Source organism: Aspergillus campestris (assembly GCF_002847485.1).
Source record: "Aspergillus campestris IBT 28561 chromosome Unknown P168scaffold_8, whole genome shotgun sequence".
NCBI lineage: Eukaryota > Fungi > Ascomycota > Eurotiomycetes > Eurotiales > Aspergillaceae > Aspergillus > Aspergillus campestris.
In genome coordinates this window covers 947,969-967,354 of record NW_020194343.1, presented here as the reverse complement: position 1 = coordinate 967,354, position 19,386 = coordinate 947,969, and the positions used below count along the sequence as shown (strand labels likewise).

At 50.9% G+C, this 19,386-nt stretch overlaps 10 protein-coding genes across 10 annotated transcripts; 4 read left to right on the top strand and 6 right to left on the bottom strand.

The window, feature by feature from the left end:
- Nucleotides 1–176: 176 nt before the first annotated feature.
- P168DRAFT_291355 (uncharacterized protein) lies at nt 177–702 on the bottom strand. Its single transcript, XM_024837393.1, has 2 exons — nt 595–702; nt 177–538 (listed from the first exon to the last, which is right to left on the bottom strand). The coding sequence occupies exon 2, from the start codon at nt 511–513 to the stop codon at nt 223–225; it is 291 nt and encodes a 96-aa protein (XP_024691816.1). The 5' UTR covers nt 514–538; nt 595–702; the 3' UTR covers nt 177–222.
- A 1,239-nt stretch (nt 703–1,941) lies between these two features.
- P168DRAFT_328280 (uncharacterized protein) lies at nt 1,942–2,546 on the top strand. The gene is made up of 2 exons (XM_024841340.1): nt 1,942–2,003; nt 2,055–2,546. The coding sequence occupies exon 2, from the start codon at nt 2,065–2,067 to the stop codon at nt 2,350–2,352; it is 288 nt and encodes a 95-aa protein (XP_024691815.1). The 5' UTR covers nt 1,942–2,003; nt 2,055–2,064; the 3' UTR covers nt 2,353–2,546.
- Nucleotides 2,547–2,899: 353 nt separating this feature from the next.
- On the bottom strand, nt 2,900–4,541 carry P168DRAFT_255410 (isoaspartyl peptidase/L-asparaginase). Its single transcript, XM_024834461.1, has 2 exons — nt 4,495–4,541; nt 2,900–4,429 (listed from the first exon to the last, which is right to left on the bottom strand). The coding sequence occupies exon 2, from the start codon at nt 4,377–4,379 to the stop codon at nt 2,985–2,987; it is 1,395 nt and encodes a 464-aa protein (XP_024691814.1). The 5' UTR covers nt 4,380–4,429; nt 4,495–4,541; the 3' UTR covers nt 2,900–2,984.
- A 119-nt stretch (nt 4,542–4,660) lies between these two features.
- On the bottom strand, nt 4,661–5,982 carry P168DRAFT_255406 (protein transporter TIM17). The gene is made up of 4 exons (XM_024834460.1): nt 5,633–5,982; nt 5,359–5,557; nt 5,129–5,283; nt 4,661–5,064 (listed from the first exon to the last, which is right to left on the bottom strand). Exons 1-4 carry the CDS (start codon nt 5,699–5,701, stop codon nt 5,023–5,025), a joined length of 465 nt encoding a protein of 154 aa, XP_024691813.1. The 5' UTR covers nt 5,702–5,982; the 3' UTR covers nt 4,661–5,022.
- A 328-nt stretch (nt 5,983–6,310) lies between these two features.
- Nucleotides 6,311–9,294, bottom strand: P168DRAFT_255403 (putative C6 transcription factor). Its single transcript, XM_024834459.1, has 4 exons — nt 8,756–9,294; nt 8,134–8,671; nt 7,167–8,074; nt 6,311–7,114 (listed from the first exon to the last, which is right to left on the bottom strand). Exons 1-4 carry the CDS (start codon nt 8,970–8,972, stop codon nt 6,363–6,365), a joined length of 2,415 nt encoding a protein of 804 aa, XP_024691812.1. The 5' UTR covers nt 8,973–9,294; the 3' UTR covers nt 6,311–6,362.
- Nucleotides 9,295–9,982: 688 nt separating this feature from the next.
- maiA (maleylacetoacetate isomerase MaiA) lies at nt 9,983–10,669 on the top strand (the record flags this gene model as incomplete). Its single annotated transcript, XM_024835251.1, has 1 exon — nt 9,983–10,669. The coding sequence occupies one exon, from the start codon at nt 9,983–9,985 to the stop codon at nt 10,667–10,669; it is 687 nt and encodes a 228-aa protein (XP_024691811.1).
- A 137-nt stretch (nt 10,670–10,806) lies between these two features.
- fahA (fumarylacetoacetate hydrolase FahA) lies at nt 10,807–12,316 on the bottom strand. The gene has a single exon (XM_024837392.1). The coding sequence runs from the start codon at nt 12,179–12,181 to the stop codon at nt 10,886–10,888; it is 1,296 nt and encodes a 431-aa protein (XP_024691810.1). The 5' UTR covers nt 12,182–12,316; the 3' UTR covers nt 10,807–10,885.
- Nucleotides 12,317–12,464: 148 nt separating this feature from the next.
- Nucleotides 12,465–14,164, top strand: hmgA (putative homogentisate 1,2-dioxygenase (HmgA); the record flags this gene model as incomplete). The annotated part of the gene is made up of 4 exons (XM_024834458.1): nt 12,465–12,711; nt 12,764–13,273; nt 13,338–13,982; nt 14,044–14,164. The coding sequence occupies exons 1-4, from the start codon at nt 12,644–12,646 to the stop codon at nt 14,162–14,164; spliced, it is 1,344 nt and encodes a 447-aa protein (XP_024691809.1). The 5' UTR covers nt 12,465–12,643.
- Nucleotides 14,165–14,980: 816 nt separating this feature from the next.
- Nucleotides 14,981–16,539, bottom strand: P168DRAFT_282969 (BTB/POZ domain-containing protein; the record flags this gene model as incomplete). The annotated part of the gene is made up of 5 exons (XM_024836019.1): nt 14,981–15,646; nt 15,703–15,829; nt 15,881–16,023; nt 16,176–16,225; nt 16,449–16,539. The coding sequence occupies 5 exons, from the start codon at nt 16,537–16,539 to the stop codon at nt 14,981–14,983; spliced, it is 1,077 nt and encodes a 358-aa protein (XP_024691808.1).
- A 1,174-nt stretch (nt 16,540–17,713) lies between these two features.
- P168DRAFT_291348 (uncharacterized protein) lies at nt 17,714–19,171 on the top strand. Its single transcript, XM_024837391.1, has 3 exons — nt 17,714–18,102; nt 18,152–18,236; nt 18,301–19,171. Exons 1-3 carry the CDS (start codon nt 17,807–17,809, stop codon nt 19,153–19,155), a joined length of 1,236 nt encoding a protein of 411 aa, XP_024691807.1. The 5' UTR covers nt 17,714–17,806; the 3' UTR covers nt 19,156–19,171.
- The last annotated feature ends 215 nt before the right edge of the window (nt 19,172–19,386 follow it).

Here is a 19,386-nt window from a genome sequence, read left to right as displayed (position 1 = left end):
GGACAGTCCCAGGACAGTCCCAGGACAGTCCCAGGACAGTTGCAACAATATTAAAGCCCACACTGATGGATAGAAATCTACATCAACAAGACCATTCAACAAGACCACCATGCTCTTCCTAAGGTAGTATATACTATATACAAAAAGTACACACCCCTACTACTACCCCCCACCCCCAACAACAAAAGACAATAGGGCGAATAAAAAAAAAAGGGAAGAAAATCAACAATTCTCCCCACAAGACCAATGGTGCGACCCACAGTCCCCAAACCCCTTCGTCTTCTTACACTTCACCCCATTAGTCGACACCGCGTTGCACGAATGGCCCGCGGACTGCAGGTTCGCGAGGAAGTCATCGCGGGCGTCCTTGGTCGGGTAGGAATCGCACGCGTTGGTGCACTTGTAGGAGCATGATGAAATGCCTTTGCTGGAGACTTTGCAGGTCTGTTTGCAGGCTTGCACGCTGGTGGTTGCTGCTGCGAGGAGGGTGAGGAGGGGGAGGATTTGAACCATTTTGGTTTCTTTTTTGCTGATTGTTCTTTGGTAGGTTAGTGGATGTTTGAGTGGAAGAGATTCGAGAAGGAGGGAATTCACCTTTAGTTGTGGATAGGTTTGGGTTTCTTGAGAGGGGATATGTTTGGAATGAGGATGGCTGAAGGGTGTGTACCGTTTATGTATGTTTGAGATTGGACTCTGTCAGACGGATTGCGCCTCGCAGTCTTGTTCTTGTCGTCTTCAAGGCTGTCGACAGGTAGTTGGACTCCCACCTTTACCTATTATCTCGCTACTATACTACGAACAACTCCATGCCCACCCGTCTGATGAAGAAGCCCGCCAAGAACGCCAATACGAAGCCCCCATTCTTAGGAACGCCTCTCGTATCTGCACGACAAGGGTACCAAAATAGTCTGAACTTGCCTATTCTTGGCAATGCCCCGAGATCTCATTTGGCAAACGATGAGATTGTTCAACGCGGCTGCACAGTCCGTCCAATCAATGCTGCAAGATTCTCGTGTCGAGGCTGGATAATGTTCTTGATGAAGCCACTTGGCGAACCCCGGACTAAACCTCCTAGCCCTGAGCTTGCGATCTACCACCCGCTAAGGGGATGAATCCGAGCCCTAGTTTAGTGGATAATATATGGGGATGCTACCTTGGTGGGTCTGCCTGCTCCGGGTAAATCGTATTCCTGATTTAGGGCTGGAACTGCAGGATCTAGGTTTGGGTTGTGAGTATATAGACATTGTTGATTCTATTTATATGTGCCATTGGTGATTTCTATATGTTTTAAGTATACATAGAGACCCGATGACTAGGTATTAGTGATATTCACCCAAGGCTGGCCAAACAACTATCACCCCCCACCTCCACCTCGGCCATATCACCCAACTCCAGCAATCAGCGAACCATTCCCAGTCAGTAAGCAACAGCCTCTCCCTCGTATCTCTTTGTATCTTCACATGTATGAGAAAACCACGTTTGCCCATCTACACAGCGCCACCGCCCTTGGCAGGGCGAAGCTGGTGCAATGTAACTCCGTATACAATATTCCTCACAATGTACTTCACGGATCCTCCTCGTTTTGCCCCAGATTTCAATTACCTGTTTGGGGTGTCAGTGGGGAGAAGGCTTCGGAATCCTCGATTGGGATGTCCCGTTGTTGACTGAGGTGGGGGCCTGGTGGGCATCGAGGATTCAGACCATGTAATGGCTTCACGGTGTGTCCCGTTGGTAGCTGTAGGTGGTTGGAGGATTGGATAGGGCAGATCCACTGTGTTCGTATACCTGTAAGCGAGGTTGAACACGAGGTTACTTCGCCTAGCATCTATAGTTAACTTGGATGTTGAATGCACTCTTCATTCAAGCCTTCAGGTCCAAATCTCAGGTATATAAACCCTCATCTTTCCCAGATCATAACTGACAATCATCCACTCATCAGTATCCAAATCATCACTTCAAACCAAACCAAACCAAACCAAACCACTTCACCCCAAACCACCAAAGTGCGTCCCATCCCCTTCCCCCCAAACCAACCATCTAACCAGAACCACCAGAACCACCAAAATGGTCAAAGCCACCTTCCTCCTGACCGTCCTGGCCGCTCTCGCCAGCGTCGAAGCCTGCAAGCGCACCTGCACCCCCACCTCCGACAAGGCCGGCGTCTGCACCTACAGCTGCACGAAGATGTGCTCAAGCTTGGGCGCCAAGGAAGCTCGCGACGAGTTCCTCTCCAACCTGCAGTCCGCGGGTCACAGTTGCAAAGCTAGTGGCTCTTCGGGCGTGAAGTGCACTAAGAATTCTTCGTTTGGGAGCTGCTATGATCATCACTGGTCTTGTGGCGGTGGGTGCTAGATTGGGTGAGGTTTTTACCTACCTATCAACCTAGTAGGACGGACTAGCTTGTGGAAGGATTCGTGGATGGGATGTTGTCGGTTGAGTCTGGAGGAGATTAGGGATTAGGTAGAGAGTGAGAGTGTGTGGCTGTTTTTATGGGGAGATATGGTGCTCATGTATATGAATAGTCAATACTTATAGCTAGAACTCGCTTTGTTGTTATTCATGACACTGGATATCTGTAGAAGTACACTTATCAACTCTCAGTCTCGACTCTTGGTTTCTTGGTGGTCTCAGTCAAGACCCACCTGTTGGAGTCCAAGCACTGGCTTCACTGGCTGAGGGTATCTCAATGTGTGTAGTTGGATGCCTTGGTTCGGCTGGGTATGCTGTGTATAGAACATTTGATAGAGTTCCCTGGTTGACTGTTGAAGGTAACCTACTAGCGTCTACAGGTGGGACCTGCAAGGAAGATGAGGGAAGTAGTCCTAGGACGTCTTGCGTCTTGTGGCCGAATGCCCCGTGCCACGTGCCTCAGGCAACATTATACAATATATATTTATGCCTCATTTTGCATGAACCATACTGTTATCTTAGGAACGTATCAATCATTGAATACCCTACGACCAGTAACAGTCAGAATATTGCCCTCAACGATACTCCTCTCTAAACACCATCACCCTCTCAACCTCATAGCCATCATCCCCAGTCTCAATCCAAGCCCTCCACATGCCCCCGCAATTGAAATCAAACACCACTGTACCGCGCAAGGTCTGGCCATCCTCTGCGCTATCTTCCACCCGAGCCTCGATCCCAATGATCCCACCCTCGCCCTCTCCAGTCTTACGCCATCGCGGGCCTGCAGAGCGCTGCAGCTCACCTCCGGGTCCCGCAATAGCGGTGACAGCTGCTGCGGCTGACATTTCATGGGGTGAAAATCGAGTAATGGCGCATGCTGTACGGGCTGCAGCGACGCGGAGGAACGAGTCTCCATTGCCGGTCCCTGAGAGAGCCATTGCTCGTTTTCTGGTAGAGGAGACGCGGGGGGCGCGATCAATAAGAGCGTGCTGCTCTTCGGGAATGTCCGTTGATGAACATGTTATGGTGCATATGTTAGTGGAACACATGAAAGAAGGAGGAGAAGGAACATGCGGGACTGTTTCGCGAGAGGGCGGAGATGTCCGATTCCCGAATATATCGTCCCATATGCTTCGTAGCGAGTATGTTGTCGTTAAATCTGCGCAATCACGTTGGGCTGGAGACGACGGAGCCCGGTACACCATTTCCTTCATGCCCCCCAAGTCTTGCCCATCCCCTCCAACCTCCCCATCCCAGCTCTCTGCCCAAAACCCCGCCCCCAGGGTCGGAGTATCCCCAATACGGCCAGGGAGTTTGTTCGTCATGCCCCCCGTACTCGTCGCCACAGCAAGACCACCCCATCGATCCAGACACACGCAGCCAACAGTCCCCTGGCTCATCGACACCGGCTCCTCCTTCCCCTCCAGTCCCCGACGATGTTCATCCCAGCGCCGCTGCGTAAAAAACCACTCATCAGGTTTAAACTCCAATCCCCATTCGCGAGCTAGCTCCTCCACATACGGCGCCGCAAGCTGCGAATGCATACTACCTCCATCCGAGGTAGGTTTCCCATTCGCGTCATGGCCGGTACGAAGGAGGCTTTCCCGCGCGAGTCGGATGGGGTGCCGGACGTTTTTCAAACCCATTACCCCAGCGGCGCGTTTGAAGGCACCTCCTCCCCCTTCATTCTCCAAGACGCTGGACACCATCACTGAGGCTTCCATCTCGATTGTCCCTGCCTTTGTGAATACGCTGCCGCGGCCGCAGTTGAAGAGTTCGTCGTCTTCCATGAGGGAGACGGCGTGGACGGCTGCGTCGAGGGCGGGGGTACCCTTGTCTAGGAGGTCTTTGGTGGAGCGGAGGTAGGAGAGGAGGGAGGCGTGGTAGCGTGAGTAGAGGTCTGGAGGGAGGGTTGAGCGCTGGATTGCTCCGGCGCCGCCGTGGATGATTAACGTTGGTTGGAACATGGTGTGGGGGATTGGGATCGGATCTTTGGGACTGTGGGAAGATGTCACGGCTTTGGTGGGATATGACTGTTAGCATCACAAACAAATAATATAGGGTAGATAGAAGCAAAGTAACCTGAGATGAGTATTTGATCGTTGGAATTAGAGTTGCGTGGAGATAAGTCTGAAGATGCGAGTTAAGTGCGGAGAAGGCGACATTTGAAAGGGCAACTTAACACCTCAGCTGCAGGTGCCTTGCCTATTCGAGTAAGTGTTTCACCAAGTAATCAAGATTGTTAGAACGTGTACACAATGTCACATTAGAACTGATTCTCTCCTTGTTAATGTACATAGTTTCATCCCCGGTCGACTCTGAAATCCACCTGCCAGGGAACTCCTCTTTTTTTTTTAGCACCCAGGTAATATAACAAAACACACGGATGCAAGGCTGTGCAATCCAACCGCCGACAAAACCCAGTGCTTAAGAACAATTAAGAGCAGGGATAGAATAGAAGCAAGCATTCTAAACGATGGCCCTGGAAAACGACATGACCCAGACCAACACCTGAGAAGAGAGATATAATAATATACGATGCGAACGGGGAATTGGTGAGAAAGGAAGACGATAGCTCCCGTTGAGATTGGTGTGATGGGAGCGAGTTTTTTAGGCAAGGGCCTTTTGCTCGGACGGGGGCGGAGGAGGAAGCTGTGTTCGACACATGTTAGTTTCGAATGATTGCAAGAGACGATGGCTATCGGGAAGATCTCACCTCCAGCTTTGTGTTGTCCGCCATCATCCGCTGGAAACCAATACCGACACCCTCAATGACAGCCAGGAAGACAGCGCACATAATGGCCGAGTTCCGCGCAGCCTTGACACCACCACGAACAGCCAACGAACCACCAGTGAAGAAACCAGCGATGACTATAGGGAGATTTTGTTAGCGAACCCAAAATGTGTCATCAACGGGTGTTTTAAACGGAAGACAGCGAGACGTACTGGCATTGTAGGGGTCCTCCTTCTTTCGGATGCCCTTGATCGCGCAATCGTATGTCGAGAACAGACCACCCCAAACACCAAAGTTACCGCCGAGAACCGGTGCTCGTGCCTTGATGGCAGTGATGGCACCTATCCGTCGCTCTCCGTAGGGGCTGTTTCTGAATCCCTTGACACCGTGCCAGACGGCACCACCGATCGCCTATATTCACGAAATTCATGTCAGTTCTGTTTCGCCAAAAGAATAAACACAACCTGAACCCGGTGATAGACGTACACCCATGCAGAAAGCACCGCCGAAATCGCTCAGGGCGACCCAGGGGCAGGGATCTCTCGAATGATCCATGGCGAATGTATGACGCGAATGTGTAAGAAGTGATTGAGCAAAACTCCTCCACTAATGGAGTCGCAATGTGCACGCAGGAGACGAAAAGATCGATGAACGTAGGTCGAGGAGAATCGGGTCCTGGATAGATCGAACGAGGTTCAAATCGCTGGAAATAGAGAAGGTGTGAGTAAATTGACGATCACAGAATAATAATATACAGAAAATAGATGTAGATTAGATAAACTGACAGTGGAGGCAAGGACGCCGTCTTAAAAAGTGGATGGCGAAGGAGTCTCGAACGGAGCAGAGATGACGACGGAGCCAACTCGGGAACTTTTGGCTTTTTTTCGCCCGGCAAAAACGTGACTTGGATGGGGAGCAGGTCACGTGCCGATAACCGCCCCCCGAACTCCGCCCGCACTGGTTAAACCTCTCCGGGATTTTACCTACGGCTACGGCGTGCTGCGTCCTGGTTCTACTCGTCCGCGCCCTGGTGGCGAACCCCCCTGCACCTACTCGGGCAAACTAGGAACAATGATGGACAAATGATCCATGTCAATGGTGAAAACTTTGCGCAAATCTAATTTTAGGCTAGAATGCAAACTGAAAATTTCTGGGTATATTATTAACTTCAGCGAATCTATAGAATTAGGGCTATATGTTTGAACAAAGAGTACGCTCATGATGGCAGATTCCAGATGAAGTTCAATGCGCCGCCCTCATATGCTGGAAACTGCCCTCCGCTGCTGATACCAAAGGGAGCCATAGACGGATCGAATGGCAGGGAAAGCCAGTCGTCCGCGGAAATATCGTTCAACGATGGGATGAAGCCCATCTCTGGCATGTTTTGCGGGATGGATGTCTCCATGGTCGAGGGATAATGTCCATGGTCTACATATGGGACCGGCCCCGCAGACGGACGGTTCGCGGTTCCATGGTTACTCTTCTTCATGAATTTGGAGGACGCCAACAAGTTGCGCCGGAGACGCGACACGTGCATGTCGAGCAGCGTGGCATACCGAGTGCTCAGGTGTATATCGTCTAATGCATTCGATCGCAGGGCCTGTATGCTCTGTTCGAGAATATCGAGCGATTCGCGGAGCGTCGCTTGGCGAGTTCCGAGACTAAGCGCTTTCATGAGGAATATCGATGAACTGGTAATCCGAAGGAATATCCGCACGGGACAAAATCGCAGTGCTTCCATTTGCGCGAGCTGCACGACTTTCTGGAGGATCTGACAGCACCCGTCGATCACCTCCTGGATGTACTCGTAATCGGTCGGGTCGATGTTCATGGCGCGAACTTCTTCTACGTTGTGATCGTTGTCTTCCAGAACGCGCTCAACGACTGCCTGCATTCCGACCGAATGGGTATAGACGCGGACAAAATGGTATTCAATGAACAAGATGTCAAAGAAGTGTTTGTTCAGTGCTTCGAGCGGTCAGTTTAACTTCACGACGAGAACAATTGGTTGGTTCCTTACATCGCGGCTGGAGGTGTTTCTCCTCCCACTTCGAGAGCAGTGGTCGGAAGTGGTCCAGTAAATCAATATACCGGCCACTGTGCAGATGCTGCCTCGCGAAGGGCACCGACGGGAAGAACATATCCGTCACGGATTTCGCCAGCTTGGTGAGATCCATCCAGGAATCCATAAAGGTCAACCATTCATCTCCCGACTGGCTCAGCTCTTTGGCCGACTGCCGACCCAAGATGGCATGGTTCAGGCTCTGTGGAATAAGCGACACGCACCCAATGCGCCAGGCCAGCTGGTTAATGTACACGTATAGCAGCCGTTGAACTCGCAGTCTCCGAAGCTTCAGCTGTTCGGTGGATATGTAATCTTCGTAACCCGCGGAGTAGTTCCACTTTTTATCGTCGACCTCAAAAATCCCAAGCTCGTGTGCCAGAGACAAGGCAGAACCAAGCAGCATCCACGACATCTGGTCAGATCTCCGCGCCGGCTCGATCATATCCTCCAGCCACCGGTTTGTCGAGGGGTTGTCGCCAGGTTCCCGAGGTTCCGGGGGCACAGTGATCAAATCGAAGTCCCAACCATCACTCTCTGGTGGGAAGTGCAGAGACCGCGGGTGCCACTCTGACATTAAAAGCAAAGCCTCGATCGTTCCAATGCTCCGGATTTTCGGCTGAGACGACTTCTCTTGGCCGAACATGAGTCGCATGACAAGCTGCTGGCAATGCTGCCACAGCCGATGGTGTATAAAAAAGTTCCTCGATTCGCCGCCAGCCCCTGGCAGCAAGTGATAGCGTGACGATATCATCAAGATGGTGCAGCATAACACAGGGTCTCGAGAGACCAACCAGCGGTGGTTGGCGTGATCCGCGTATATGTTGGTCAGAATTGGAGAGAGCGGCGACATGTTTTTGAAGAAGCTGGCCAAGGGAAGTCAGCTCTACAACTACCCGAAGAACAGCAACCAGGGCAAACAGACAGATCAATAAACGTGACCGCTTCCCTCGAAGTAAACCACCCCATTTTAACCAACCGGCACGCTTCCCAGACATCCAGAACCTCTCTGGACGCATGAGAAAGCTCTACCGGCCGCATAGCTTTTGCGAGAACCTCCGGGGCGACGCCAGATTGCACCCGGTTGATTGAGGATCGGTGATTGCCGGAGTCGCCCATCATATCATTGGCATTCTCCGATCGTACCTCTGGTTCATTTGCACCTTGCTCTCGACTATGCGCCGCCGCGGCCTCAAAGAGGATATTAAGTGCGTCGTTACCGCTAGACACCACAGTGCGCATCATGGAATTGGCCAGCGTCGAGGTGGACTGATGTCGGGTTTGGCAACTCCCTGATATATCCGAGGGTGGGCTGTTCCCGTCGCCTTCGTGAGGACTATCATAATGCAGCGACGTGCGAGCGCTACCAAACGGTTGGTATGCATCGTCTGTGTCACGTCGAACGCTGCTCCCTGTCCGTCGACGCATCCGTGGCACCGACGAGGACGCAGCTTCCGGAGCGTCTATCGCAGTCCCGAGTTAGAACAACCCAACGGACCAGCATCGTAGTAACAACAATAGTAAAAACCAACCACCCACATACATACCTCTCTTCCTCCTCCTCTCCCAAGCGCGCTTCTCCGGAAACACACAATCCCTCTGCTCCCTGCGACACTTCGCACAAGGCGGGCCAGCCATCCCATCCGGCCCGGGGTCAATCTCGCATTTCGCCTTGCGCTCCCGGCAGGGGATGCAGGCCTTGTACGTGCGCTGGTAGGTTCGGTTGAGATTGCCTCCAGTGCGCGGGAGGGTTCTAGTTTCCATTATCACCTACCGGGGAAACACCCGCTGACCAATCACGCGTGAGACAGTTTAATGACGTTGGGATACGGGTGTGAGCTGCATGGAGGTCGCATGGTACCTTGCGCGACTGTGGTAGGATTGAGCCGGATGTTTAGTTGTAGTAGGGTTGTTGTGGGAGCTAGGGTAGATGTGGGTTTGCGGAGGGTGAAATAGCCGGTGGTTGCCGCTCGGAGGGGGAAAATATCCGGGGGGTTGATAGCTGCTTTATCGGGGCGCTTGAGCTCTCAGTTTGCATTTTTATTGATATGCTGATGTGGGGGTATCTCTTTTACTTCAATCCTGATGAGTTAGTTCTTAGAGGTTACAAAATAAACTGAAGAATCAATAGAATTAGTCCAGATTACAATAGGACGTCTAATATTAGACGGGACAGGGTTACGGCAACATATCATCACCCGTTCAACTATCAACTAGTTATTCACATGATCCTACGTAAGCATGATTCAACAGCGCCTCCATCAAATCATGGACTTCCAGGGGTCATAGCAATTCTAACTTCAACCCAGGAGTACGACTGAGCTACTACTGGTTACCAATCTGCGGCAAGGAGCGGAAAGCGATGCGCTCAGACTCGGGTATGCGAGTGGCGGAAGTGTTCCGCTCGGATGTGGAGACATCAATGGTGGAAGTATATCGCTTTGTAGAGCTTCTGTATACGGTGATATTGAAGAGGTATATACGAAGATGTACAGTAGATAGCTGTAGTCAGAGGGCAAAGAGAAAATAGATGTAGACTGAATCAAACAGACATGGATGCGTAGGTTGCTGTATATCTACTCCCATCGACTATGTACTCCGTCTCTCCGCCGTCAACCGCGTTCTATACGGGAGTTTCTAGTACATGAAGTATTTAGCAGGCCTGAATACTTAATATCTATAACACACCCCTCTTCTCCCTTTCTCACAAACCAGAACTACATCGCTCCACTACTAGCTCAAACATACCACTCCATCCAAAACCACCAAACAAGATGACCGACTCAACCCCCAAAATAACCCTCTACACCTACTTCCGCTCCTCCTGCTCCGCGCGCCTCCGCATCGCCCTCAACCTCAAAAACATCCCCTACACCCCCATCCCCATCAACCTCCTCAAAGGCGAGCAACGCACCGCAACAAACACCACCCTCAACCCCTCCGCCACAGTCCCCACCCTCATCGCCGAATACCCCACCCCAGCCAAAACAGTAACCATCACCCAGTCCCTCCCAGCCCTGGAGTACCTCGAAGAGATCACCCCCTCAACAACACCCTCTCTCCTCCCACCCGCATCCAGCCCCGAGCTCCGCGCCGTCGCCCGCACCCTCGCGAACATCATCGCCTGCGACGTCCAGCCCGTCACCAACCTGCGGATCCTCAAGCGCGTCGAGGCCTACGGCGTCGACCGCACCGCCTGGGCTAAGGAGCTCACGGAGGACGGGCTTCGCGCTTACGAGGCTGTTGCTGCTTCTGTGGCCGGAGAGTTCAGCGTTGGGGATAGTATCACTATTGCGGATGTGTGCTTGTTGCCGGCTGTGTGGAATGCGCAGCGGGTGGGGGTGGATCTAGAGCCATTTCCTGTTATTCGGCGGGTAGTGGAGAGGTTGGAGGAGGTGGATGCTGTTAAGAGGGGGCATTGGAGGGCGCAGGCTGATACGCCGGAGGAGTTTCGGGTTTAGATGGTTTGGTGGGAGAGGGGGGTTTGTATGTTTGAATGGTGTGATGGGCTGGTAGGTGGGTTATAGTATGTATGGGTAGTGTTTTCGCGAGTGTGCTACTTCAATATTGGATTGGACTTTGAATAAATAAGAATGAATTTGGAAGTAATGTTCATAGCTAGGTCATAACATGTCGAATCCTTTTAATCACACAATACAAACACAAGATACTAATATTTAAAAGTTCAGCTTAACAGCGGGAAGGATGGTCCCCACGCAGTCCCCAAACCCGACATAGCTACCTTCCGAGCCGGCCTTACCGCGCAAGACGACAGTGTCGCCGTCTTCAAGGAACGTCCGTTCCAAGCCATCAGCCAGCTTGATGGGGTTCTTGCCGTTCGTCTGCTCGAGCAGACTACCCTGGGACTGGGGGTCCGTGCCGGAGATAGTGCCGCTACCGAGCAGATCACCGGGGCTCATGTTGCAGCCGGTGATAGTGTGGTGGGCGAGCATCTGCGGGAACGAGAACAAAAGGTTCTTCGCATTGGTGCGCGCGATCGTCGTAGGCTTACCGCCGTCATTGGTAACCTCGACCTCGAGCGCGATGTCATAGATGTTCTTGGCTTGCTTCTCGCGCAGGTACGGCAGCAGCGAGTCGCGGTTCTGGGGCTCCAGGCCCGCGGTGCGGAACGGTTCCAGGGCGTCCATGAGGACGACCCAGGGGGTGATTGTCGTGGCGAAGTTCTTGGCGTTGAAGGGGCCGAGGGGGACGTATTCCCAGGCTTGAATATCGCGCGCGGACCAGTCGTTCATGAGGACCAGGCCGAAGATGTGGTCTTCGGCTTCGTCGATGGAGACGGGCGTGCCGAGGTTGTTGGGTCGGCTGACGAAGGCGGCGAGCTCGAGCTCGATGTCGAGACGCTTGCAGGGGGAGAAGGTCGGGACCTTAGGGTTGGCGGCTGGGTTGGCGAGGATTTGGCCGTTCGGGCGGTGGATGGCGGTGCCGGATGCGACGACTGACGACGCACGGCCGTGGTATCCCACGGGAAGGTGCTTGTAGTTGGGCTGCAGGGCGTTGTCTGGCCCGCGGAAGAGCACGCCGACGTTGTAGGCGTGGTTGAGACCGGCGTAGAAATCCGTGTAGTCGCCGATCTGCATGGGGACGTGGTTGGTGACCTCTGACAGGGGCAGAAGCGCCTCCTTCTGCAGAGTGGCATTTTCTTTGAGAACCTGGGGGAACGAAGTGTCTGCACGGAACACATTCTGGATGAATTCACGGACTTGACGGTGCACAGGGCGACCCAGAGCAGCGAATGCGTTCAGCGTGGGTTGGCTGAACACGTTGAGATGAGGCTGGATGACCGGCAGCTGAGAGAAACCTCCCGCAGCGGCAAAGGCACTCAAATTCAAGGCATAGTCGCCAATCGCAATCGCCGCGACACGCGAGGGGATATTGGCCGAAGAGATGACACCAAAGGGGATGTTTGCCAACGAAAAGGGCGAGTTCTTGGGGATCTGAAGCCACGAAGCCATGATTGCGATAGTTGAGCGACAACACAGGGAACGACACAAGAAATCAACAACAAGGACAGAAACTAGATACTAGTGATAGTGATCAGACTTGGTTTCGAGAGAAGACAGATGTTAAAAGTCAACGACCCCTCCAACTCCTCCTCTTCCACAGCCCGATGATTGATGCGCATATTGCGTGGGGTTCCGTCAGCGGAATGGCCCCGCGTCCGCTTACCACCGGCAATTCCCGCCAGTCAATTCCGCCATTTGTCTCCCCCGCAATCGCCATGTCTCCCCACCGTCACGTCGCGCGATGCGGATTTCCGACTTCACCTCCGTCTTGGGTGCTACTTTAAAGACCCTGTCGATCTCATCCTCCATTGTTCCTCCTATGAGGTCTGGTTTGTCTTGTAGTCGTATCAGATTGATAATCCCCGGTCCACGTTGAGAAGTGATACAATAGGAAACCATAACAGAGAAAAGATGCCGGTCACTAACTTTTCACACCCCGACCCTTATTCTTACAATACTGGGTTTGACTCCTATCATGAGTATGTTATCATCTTCATCTGATATGTGGGCCTTAGGCTAATCTCCTCGCAGGACCGAAGCGGTCAAAGGGGCTCTCCCCGTAGGACACAACTCCCCGCAGAAGGTGCCTCTCGGTCTGTACGCGGAGAAGCTCTCGGGGACGGCGTTTACTGCTCCTCGACACGAAAACAAACAGACATGGGTCTACCGGATCTTGCCCGCGGCGGCCCATGAAAACTTTACGGCCGAAGATGCCGAGTCCTACCACACCAGCATGACGACTGAGACGCACAAGTTACATCATATCCCCAATCAATTGCGGTGGGATCCGTTCGACCTGGATGAGAAGGTGGACTGGGTGCACGGTATGCATCTGGTCGCCGGATCTGGGGATCCAACTCTAAAGCATGGTCTGGGCATCTTGCTATATGCGGCTGGAAAGGACATGGGGAAGGAGGCCTTCTACTCGGCCGACGGCGACTTTCTGATTGTTCCGCAGCACGGTGTTTTGGATATCCAGACCGAGTTGGGGAGACTGATGGTCCGTCCCAATGAGATTTGTGTTATCCCTCGTGGTATCAGGTAAGAAAATCGCACGAAGTAAGACCTCTCAACAACCACCCGCTAACAACATCTTCAACGACAGATACCGTGTTACTCTGCCGGCAGGTCCAGTGAGAGGCTACATCTGCGAGCTCTACCAAGGCCACTACCAGCTTCCCGAGCTGGGCCCCATCGGATCCAACGGCCTCGCCAACCCCCGAGACTTCCAAGCCCCAGTAGCCGACTTCGACGACAGCGAGGAAGAGCACAAGCTGTACAGCAAATTCAACAACACTCTATTCTCCGCGCGCCAGCATCACAGCCCCTTCGACGTTGTCTCCTGGCACGGCAACTACTACCCGTTCAAGTACGATCTCGGACGCTTCAACACCATCGGTTCGGTCTCCTTCGACCACCCCGACCCCTCCATTTACACCGTGCTGACGGGGCCCTCCGACCACGCCGGTACCGCCATTGCCGACTTCGTCATCTTCCCGCCCCGCTGGCTCGTGGCTGAGAACACCTTCCGGCCGCCGTGGTACCACCGCAACACCATGTCCGAGTTCATGGGCCTGATATGCGGTGGCTACGACGCGAAGACCGGCGGTGGCTTCCAGCCGGCGGGTGCGAGTCTGCACAACGTCATGAGTGCCCACGGTCCCGACTCGGATGCTTTCGAGGGAGCTAGTAACGCGGAGTTGAAACCGCAGAAGGTTGGCGACAATAGCATGGCGTTCATGTTTGAAAGGTAAGCCATTCCACGTCATATTAGCTATTCCCAGTCAATGACCAACTAACACTCCTTGTAGCTGCCTCATGGTTGGTGTGTCCGAGTGGGGCTTGAAGACCTGTAACAAAGTCCAGGAGGAGTACAACGAGCATAGCTGGCGTCCTCTGAAGAGACACTTTAAGAACCCCAACAAGGCTTGAGGGCTAATTCGTTGATGTATGGTACATGAGTCATGCGGTATACTATGATTTAAGATATATCAAGATTACAAATGTACTTGATTTTCTAGACAGCTTAATGGTTTTCCCTTCCTGTTAGTGCTTCCTTTGCCACTTTTTGCTCACCGAGTAAATCCGAGCACCCCCTAGGCTTATAATGCGGCATGGTGTGCTTGGGTCACCACGCATGTAGCCCTTATAAATGCATTAGGAATACTAGGTCATTTCTCACGTTTGTTTTCTTTGATTTTCTGTTTACCTAAATTAGGTTTATTTTTACTTATAGTTACTTTTTCCTCCTCATCTGAGTCTATTCAACTACTTATCATGGTGGGGCCGATTTCTCAGTTACATTCAATGCTATAGAGCGTTTTTTGACTTCAGGATGAAAGAATGCTAATTATAAACACTTGAAAACCCCCTCAAGGTAACCCCAGGCGATATGGGAATGCTAGGGGGAATACTTCGATACCACCATCTCATCTCAAAATATTCTAGGCCCCGCGCTATCGTTGCAAAGAACTCAAGCTATCTGTGATTCTATTTATTTACTTCTCGCTTGTTAACTACAACATGCGGCTCCTTGGCAGACACAGCTTTGTGCTTTGGAACGAAGGTATCTTTTTGAGGTAAGCATGCCGTAGCCACTTTGAGGAACCCTTTGTGCGCCAAGATACATGTTGATAGCACTGAAGGTTGATCTTGGGTTTGAATCTTAAATCAAGTCGACATTTTACAAATCACAGAGTCACTCATCACCAAAGGCCAGGATCTAACCCCCCTCCATCCGCTTTTTCATCAGATCGACCAAGAACTCTCAACCCAATTTCTCCTTATCGTATTGTCTTGGTTCCAAAGAGCCATGGACCTATCGATTATAGCGACGAGCAGGTCATGTGAATATTGAGGGAGAGACTCGAGAAGACTGTTTTGCAAAGCGGCAGTAGTTGTTTCAGTCGAATTCCTCAATGTCGTCATGTGTTTCATGGTAGTCCTTATCGCCAAGTCCCGAAGACCTCGGTCATGCGGGGGAGTGGAGAGATATATTTCTGAAATTGCCTTAGGGAAGGAATTCGCATCCAATTGCTGGACTAGTTCGAGTTCAACATACTCCGTGGCGAGAGCTTTTAAACCATCTATGAACAGACGATCTGCAAGCGAATACATCAATATGTGAAACGAAAGAGCGTTATATTTAGCAATTGGGTTTATGGATGGATTCAGCGAACCGAAAGGTTCGGTTATGTTGGCTGGTGATCTTTCTCTTTCCGTTTCGCTAGGCAGGTTCGTGTTTTCCGAGATGATTGGCAGTTCAGAAGTCTCAGTCACCGTATCTTCGTGGCTAATGCAGTTGTCAGATGAAGCAGTAGGCTCGACATCATAATCCAGGGTGTAAAGATATTCAATCATCATTTTCACTAAAGCCGGATCCTCGTTCAACGTAATGACGCCCGTGGAAGCTTCCTGTCATCAATTATTAGCGGAGGATTTCGAGGGGCATTGAACCCTCAGAATCTCACCTTGAAGTCCCCATCACAAGCTCTGGCAAAAAAAGCGGACCGCGTGCAAACAATACACCGATGAACAGGGTAAGTCTCATTGTCGCACGAAATAGTCAAGTCGCTATACTTTGGCTCAGAACGCAAGCTAAAGCGAAGTTAGGTACAACTTGCAGTGGCCGAGTAGCAGCAGAAATACCTAGCTAGAGCACCGAGCAGTTCTTCACCGGGGATAGTATCTTGGCATCCCACAGATGTTGGATTCTCTTGCTGACCCTTAGTCCGCGGAGCGGACGGGAGCTTCTGGCTCTTTTTCTTTGCCATTGGTAAAGACCAGGTTTCCTTGACTGGGCAAGATATTCTCAGTGACACACGAGGAACTGGAAGCAAGTAACATCAAGAAGGTACGGAAAAAGGGGCAACCGCTCGCGTTTTCTTGTGGCACCTGGCTAGCTATGTGTTGGCGGGTCACCTTTCAAGTAATGCCTCCTTACATCAAGTAGGGATTCCAGTTGGGCATTGCGCTGGGGAAGCATGACACCTGCTATTGATTCACATATAATTTCGAACAGCTTTGACACGGATAAGTTCCATCTAGAAAGAATGGGGGCCAAAATAATAAGGGGGCTGGGCGTAACTTTCTAAACATGTTAGATGTATGTAGCATCGGCCACTCGTTCCTTACGCATCATTCGTTACTGTACTTGTCGAACAACTCAAGTCATGAGATCATCTATTCCTTCATTCTGTTTATGCCTCTTTCTTACCATTTTGACCAAGAGTATCGCTCTGTTCAAGGTAGTAGTTGCGATATTCCTTGGATGACTCTCCATGTCTCATTGACAGACTAGGATGCATCTCAACCCTATCCAGGAGCAGTCATATAAAACCCCAGGAAAATCTCACTACCTGTCTGAGCAGGCTTGTCTCGTACAAGTCTTAATAAATTCCTTACGGACTTGATACCGGCTCATGTTGGCATGGCTGCGCCAAGAATCCACATATGAAGCCCCCAGGCCCATAGTTGTGGCCATGGGACGAATTTTACTCTGATAGCACTTTTCATATCGACGATCCAGACTTTTGCTCCAACAAACCGCCAAACGGTCCAAAATAATGCGAATTCAGTAGAGAATACCTGCGAAGCCTTCTGGTTTGAAAGCACTATACTTGGACTCCGAGCAGACATGCTCTCCCTGGGGACCAGCAGTTGACCCTAATTTTGTGCGAGCGTTGGGACTCAGCAGATTGGAGATCAAAGAGTAATTTCCCAAGGCGTGGCCGCAGTACCTGGAAAGAAGAACAAGATCAAGGGTTTGGGAAGAGGAAGGACAAGAGCAGCAATGTTTACAAAGCCTTTTTACGGTATATTGGGACCTAGTGATGGCGCATCTTACTCTTGAGTTCCTTGTTTGGTTTGGTGAGATAAAGGTATTACCACAGGCGGAACCCCGTGTAACTCTCCAGTTAGCCCTGAGATATTTGATGATTGCCAGCGTTCAATTGGACCCCAGAAAGGCATGTAACATCTGTATCTTTGCTCCTAGTTTGTATCAATCAGATCAGCGGTCAGAAGGAAAGTTACATTCAGAACCCTGCCTCCTTGCAGCTCTGCTGTGTAGACGCCCACACCGCAAGAACTCAGTTGGCCAAAAGTGTAAGCTAAAAAGCCAACATAGTATTTATTTTGCTTCAAAGTTCCGCGCAGGGAAATCTAGCAAAAGTTTCTTGTAACAACAACTTTTGGTCGTCAAATCTGCAAGAGGAATCAACAGGTTCTGTGGTCCGCCTCACTCTCTTTACAGTCATTTGCGAACTTTTAGCTGTGAATAAGATTGCTTTTCAGTATTAAGGGACCTACTTTGTGCTGACCTTGTACAACCACGACCACCTGCTTATCATGGCGTTGTCCAATGGAAACCAGAAGAAAAAGAACCATGGTCAGGGTTTTCTCGGTGCACTTCAAAATCTTGAGTCGTCAGTCAAAAACATTGTTCCTTTTATGGAAATGATAACAAACTGCGAGGATTTAGCAAAACAGAAGAAAGACCTTGAAAGCCAGCTTGAAAAGGCAAAAGCTGAAAGCACAGAGTCACACGTGAACTCAAAAAACTGTGAAGAACAGATGAAGAAAACCTTGAGCTTATTCGAAGAACGTATCTCAATCTGGAAGCAGCGAGAGAGTCTACTAGAGTCACAACTTTCGGAAATCAAGAATATCACGGAGCAGAGTCAGCAAAAAAAGATCAACGAGTTGACCCAAAAAATAAAGTTTCAGGGGAAAAAAATTGAATCCCTTGAAAGCAAGCTCGCAGATCAAAAAGACATTTCATCTGGGTTAGAGGCTCGGCTGAAACAGAGCCAGGACGAGCACAGAGCCTTTCATCGAGATATTGGAGTTGAAAAGATGGATTTTGATTAGTATACCTCATATTTCGCAGTGAACCTACAGATGACTGATATTTGATAGTTTTGAAGGCTTTAGGTCTCTGGAAAATGCTCTTAGAAGCTTGGCTGAAAAGTTCTTCATGGAATCTCCGTTGGCCTTGGATGAAGTAAGAGAGACAGTCACCCTCGAATACGCCACATATAGGTCTGCTGACTCAAAGCACCACTTAGGGGAGCTCCGCAATAAGTGACTGGCGTGTAAGGCAAACCGAGGTAATACAAAATTGCGCACATTCATTGCCATCGCTGGCATCTGCAACATACTCCCATAGCCTGTCAGTAGAGTCGACGATCGCAGCTCGACTCTGTCAAGACATATTTACGCCACTTTGTCTAGCATCACCAACAAGCCGCATGAGTATGGGAGCATCAATCGAGAGAGCTGATACTGTTGAACCCGCTCAAAAGGCCATCCTTCGCACGCTCCTTTTGAAGGCTTTTGGTCAGGAAGAAGAAGATGCACGGAGACATATCATCAAGACATTTGTCTCTGATATCACAGAGGAGTTCTTACCAAATTCTCAAGAACAGGACGTAGAAGATTTCCGAAAGGAACTTCGTTCACTGCTCACATCAGCAACATCTCTGTGGAGTGAATTGCAGAGAGGTCCATGTTGGATTACAGCAACTTCCCGGACATCTGTTCATACGGAAAGCTGGAGGCCCAGGCAGTACGCTGGGGGCCCCGCCAAAGCACAAAGCCCAAGCCACCCACTCGTGGCTCTATTCCCCCACATAATCAGTCACGGTGCTGAAGCTCCTTTATATGCTGGATCTGCACTGTGGACCGAAAACTTGCGGCATGCAACGATTGCAGCGCAACAGCCGATTAAGCGTATCAGCCTACCAGAAGACTCGTCTAACAATGTCGAATCTTCAGACGGACGGGTCGTTCCTTGGGCTGAAAAATCGACAAATGGAGGGTTAGGGGATAATAGCTCCCATGGCAACTGCGTGAAGGTAAATCCATTGGATGGGCACCACTACGGGAAAAAGCGTGTCAATGGCAAGTCGCCATCTCGGTAATTTCAGAGGGTCTTAGGGGCGATAAATTCCAAAAGTTTTCTTTCAATCTACTCGTTACAGTTTGCCTGGACGTAGGCTGAGGTCTCTGGAGAAGATGCCCAAGACGGTGACACATGGAGCGGATTGGGGCGGTCCGGGGCCGGGTTTCCGGGGGCAGTCCTGCCACTCTAGAATAGGCTCAGTTGCTAAGACTAGTTAACTGCTGGTTGTAACCTGATAGTTGAAATCTAG

Coding starts and splice junctions, on each gene's coding strand:
- fahA (XM_024837392.1), bottom strand. CDS start 12,181: ATGGCTTCGTGGCTTCAGATCCCCAAGAACTCGCCCTTTTCGTTGGCA.
- P168DRAFT_255410 (XM_024834461.1), bottom strand. CDS start 4,379: ATGTTCCAACCAACGTTAATCATCCACGGCGGCGCCGGAGCAATCCAG.
- P168DRAFT_255403 (XM_024834459.1), bottom strand. CDS start 8,972: ATGGAAACTAGAACCCTCCCGCGCACTGGAGGCAATCTCAACCGAACC. Junction 8,075..8,133: donor GCGGTCACGTTTATTGATCT/GTCTGTTTGCCC, acceptor TCCCTTGGCCAG/CTTCTTCAAAAACATGTCGC. Junction 7,115..7,166: donor GAAACACCTCCAGCCGCGAT/GTAAGGAACCAA, acceptor GACCGCTCGAAG/CACTGAACAAACACTTCTTT.
- P168DRAFT_291355 (XM_024837393.1), bottom strand. CDS start 513: ATGGTTCAAATCCTCCCCCTCCTCACCCTCCTCGCAGCAGCAACCACC.
- P168DRAFT_255406 (XM_024834460.1), bottom strand. CDS start 5,701: ATGGATCATTCGAGAGATCCCTGCCCCTGGGTCGCCCTGAGCGATTTC. Junction 5,558..5,632: donor GCGGTGCTTTCTGCATGGGT/GTACGTCTATCA, acceptor TCGTGAATATAG/GCGATCGGTGGTGCCGTCTG. Junction 5,065..5,128: donor CGGACAACACAAAGCTGGAG/GTGAGATCTTCC, acceptor TGTCGAACACAG/CTTCCTCCTCCGCCCCCGTC.
- P168DRAFT_328280 (XM_024841340.1), top strand. CDS start 2,065: ATGGTCAAAGCCACCTTCCTCCTGACCGTCCTGGCCGCTCTCGCCAGC.
- P168DRAFT_291348 (XM_024837391.1), top strand. CDS start 17,807: ATGAAGAAAACCTTGAGCTTATTCGAAGAACGTATCTCAATCTGGAAG. Junction 18,103..18,151: donor GAAAAGATGGATTTTGATTA/GTATACCTCATA, acceptor GATATTTGATAG/TTTTGAAGGCTTTAGGTCTC. Junction 18,237..18,300: donor CTCCGTTGGCCTTGGATGAA/GTAAGAGAGACA, acceptor AGCACCACTTAG/GGGAGCTCCGCAATAAGTGA.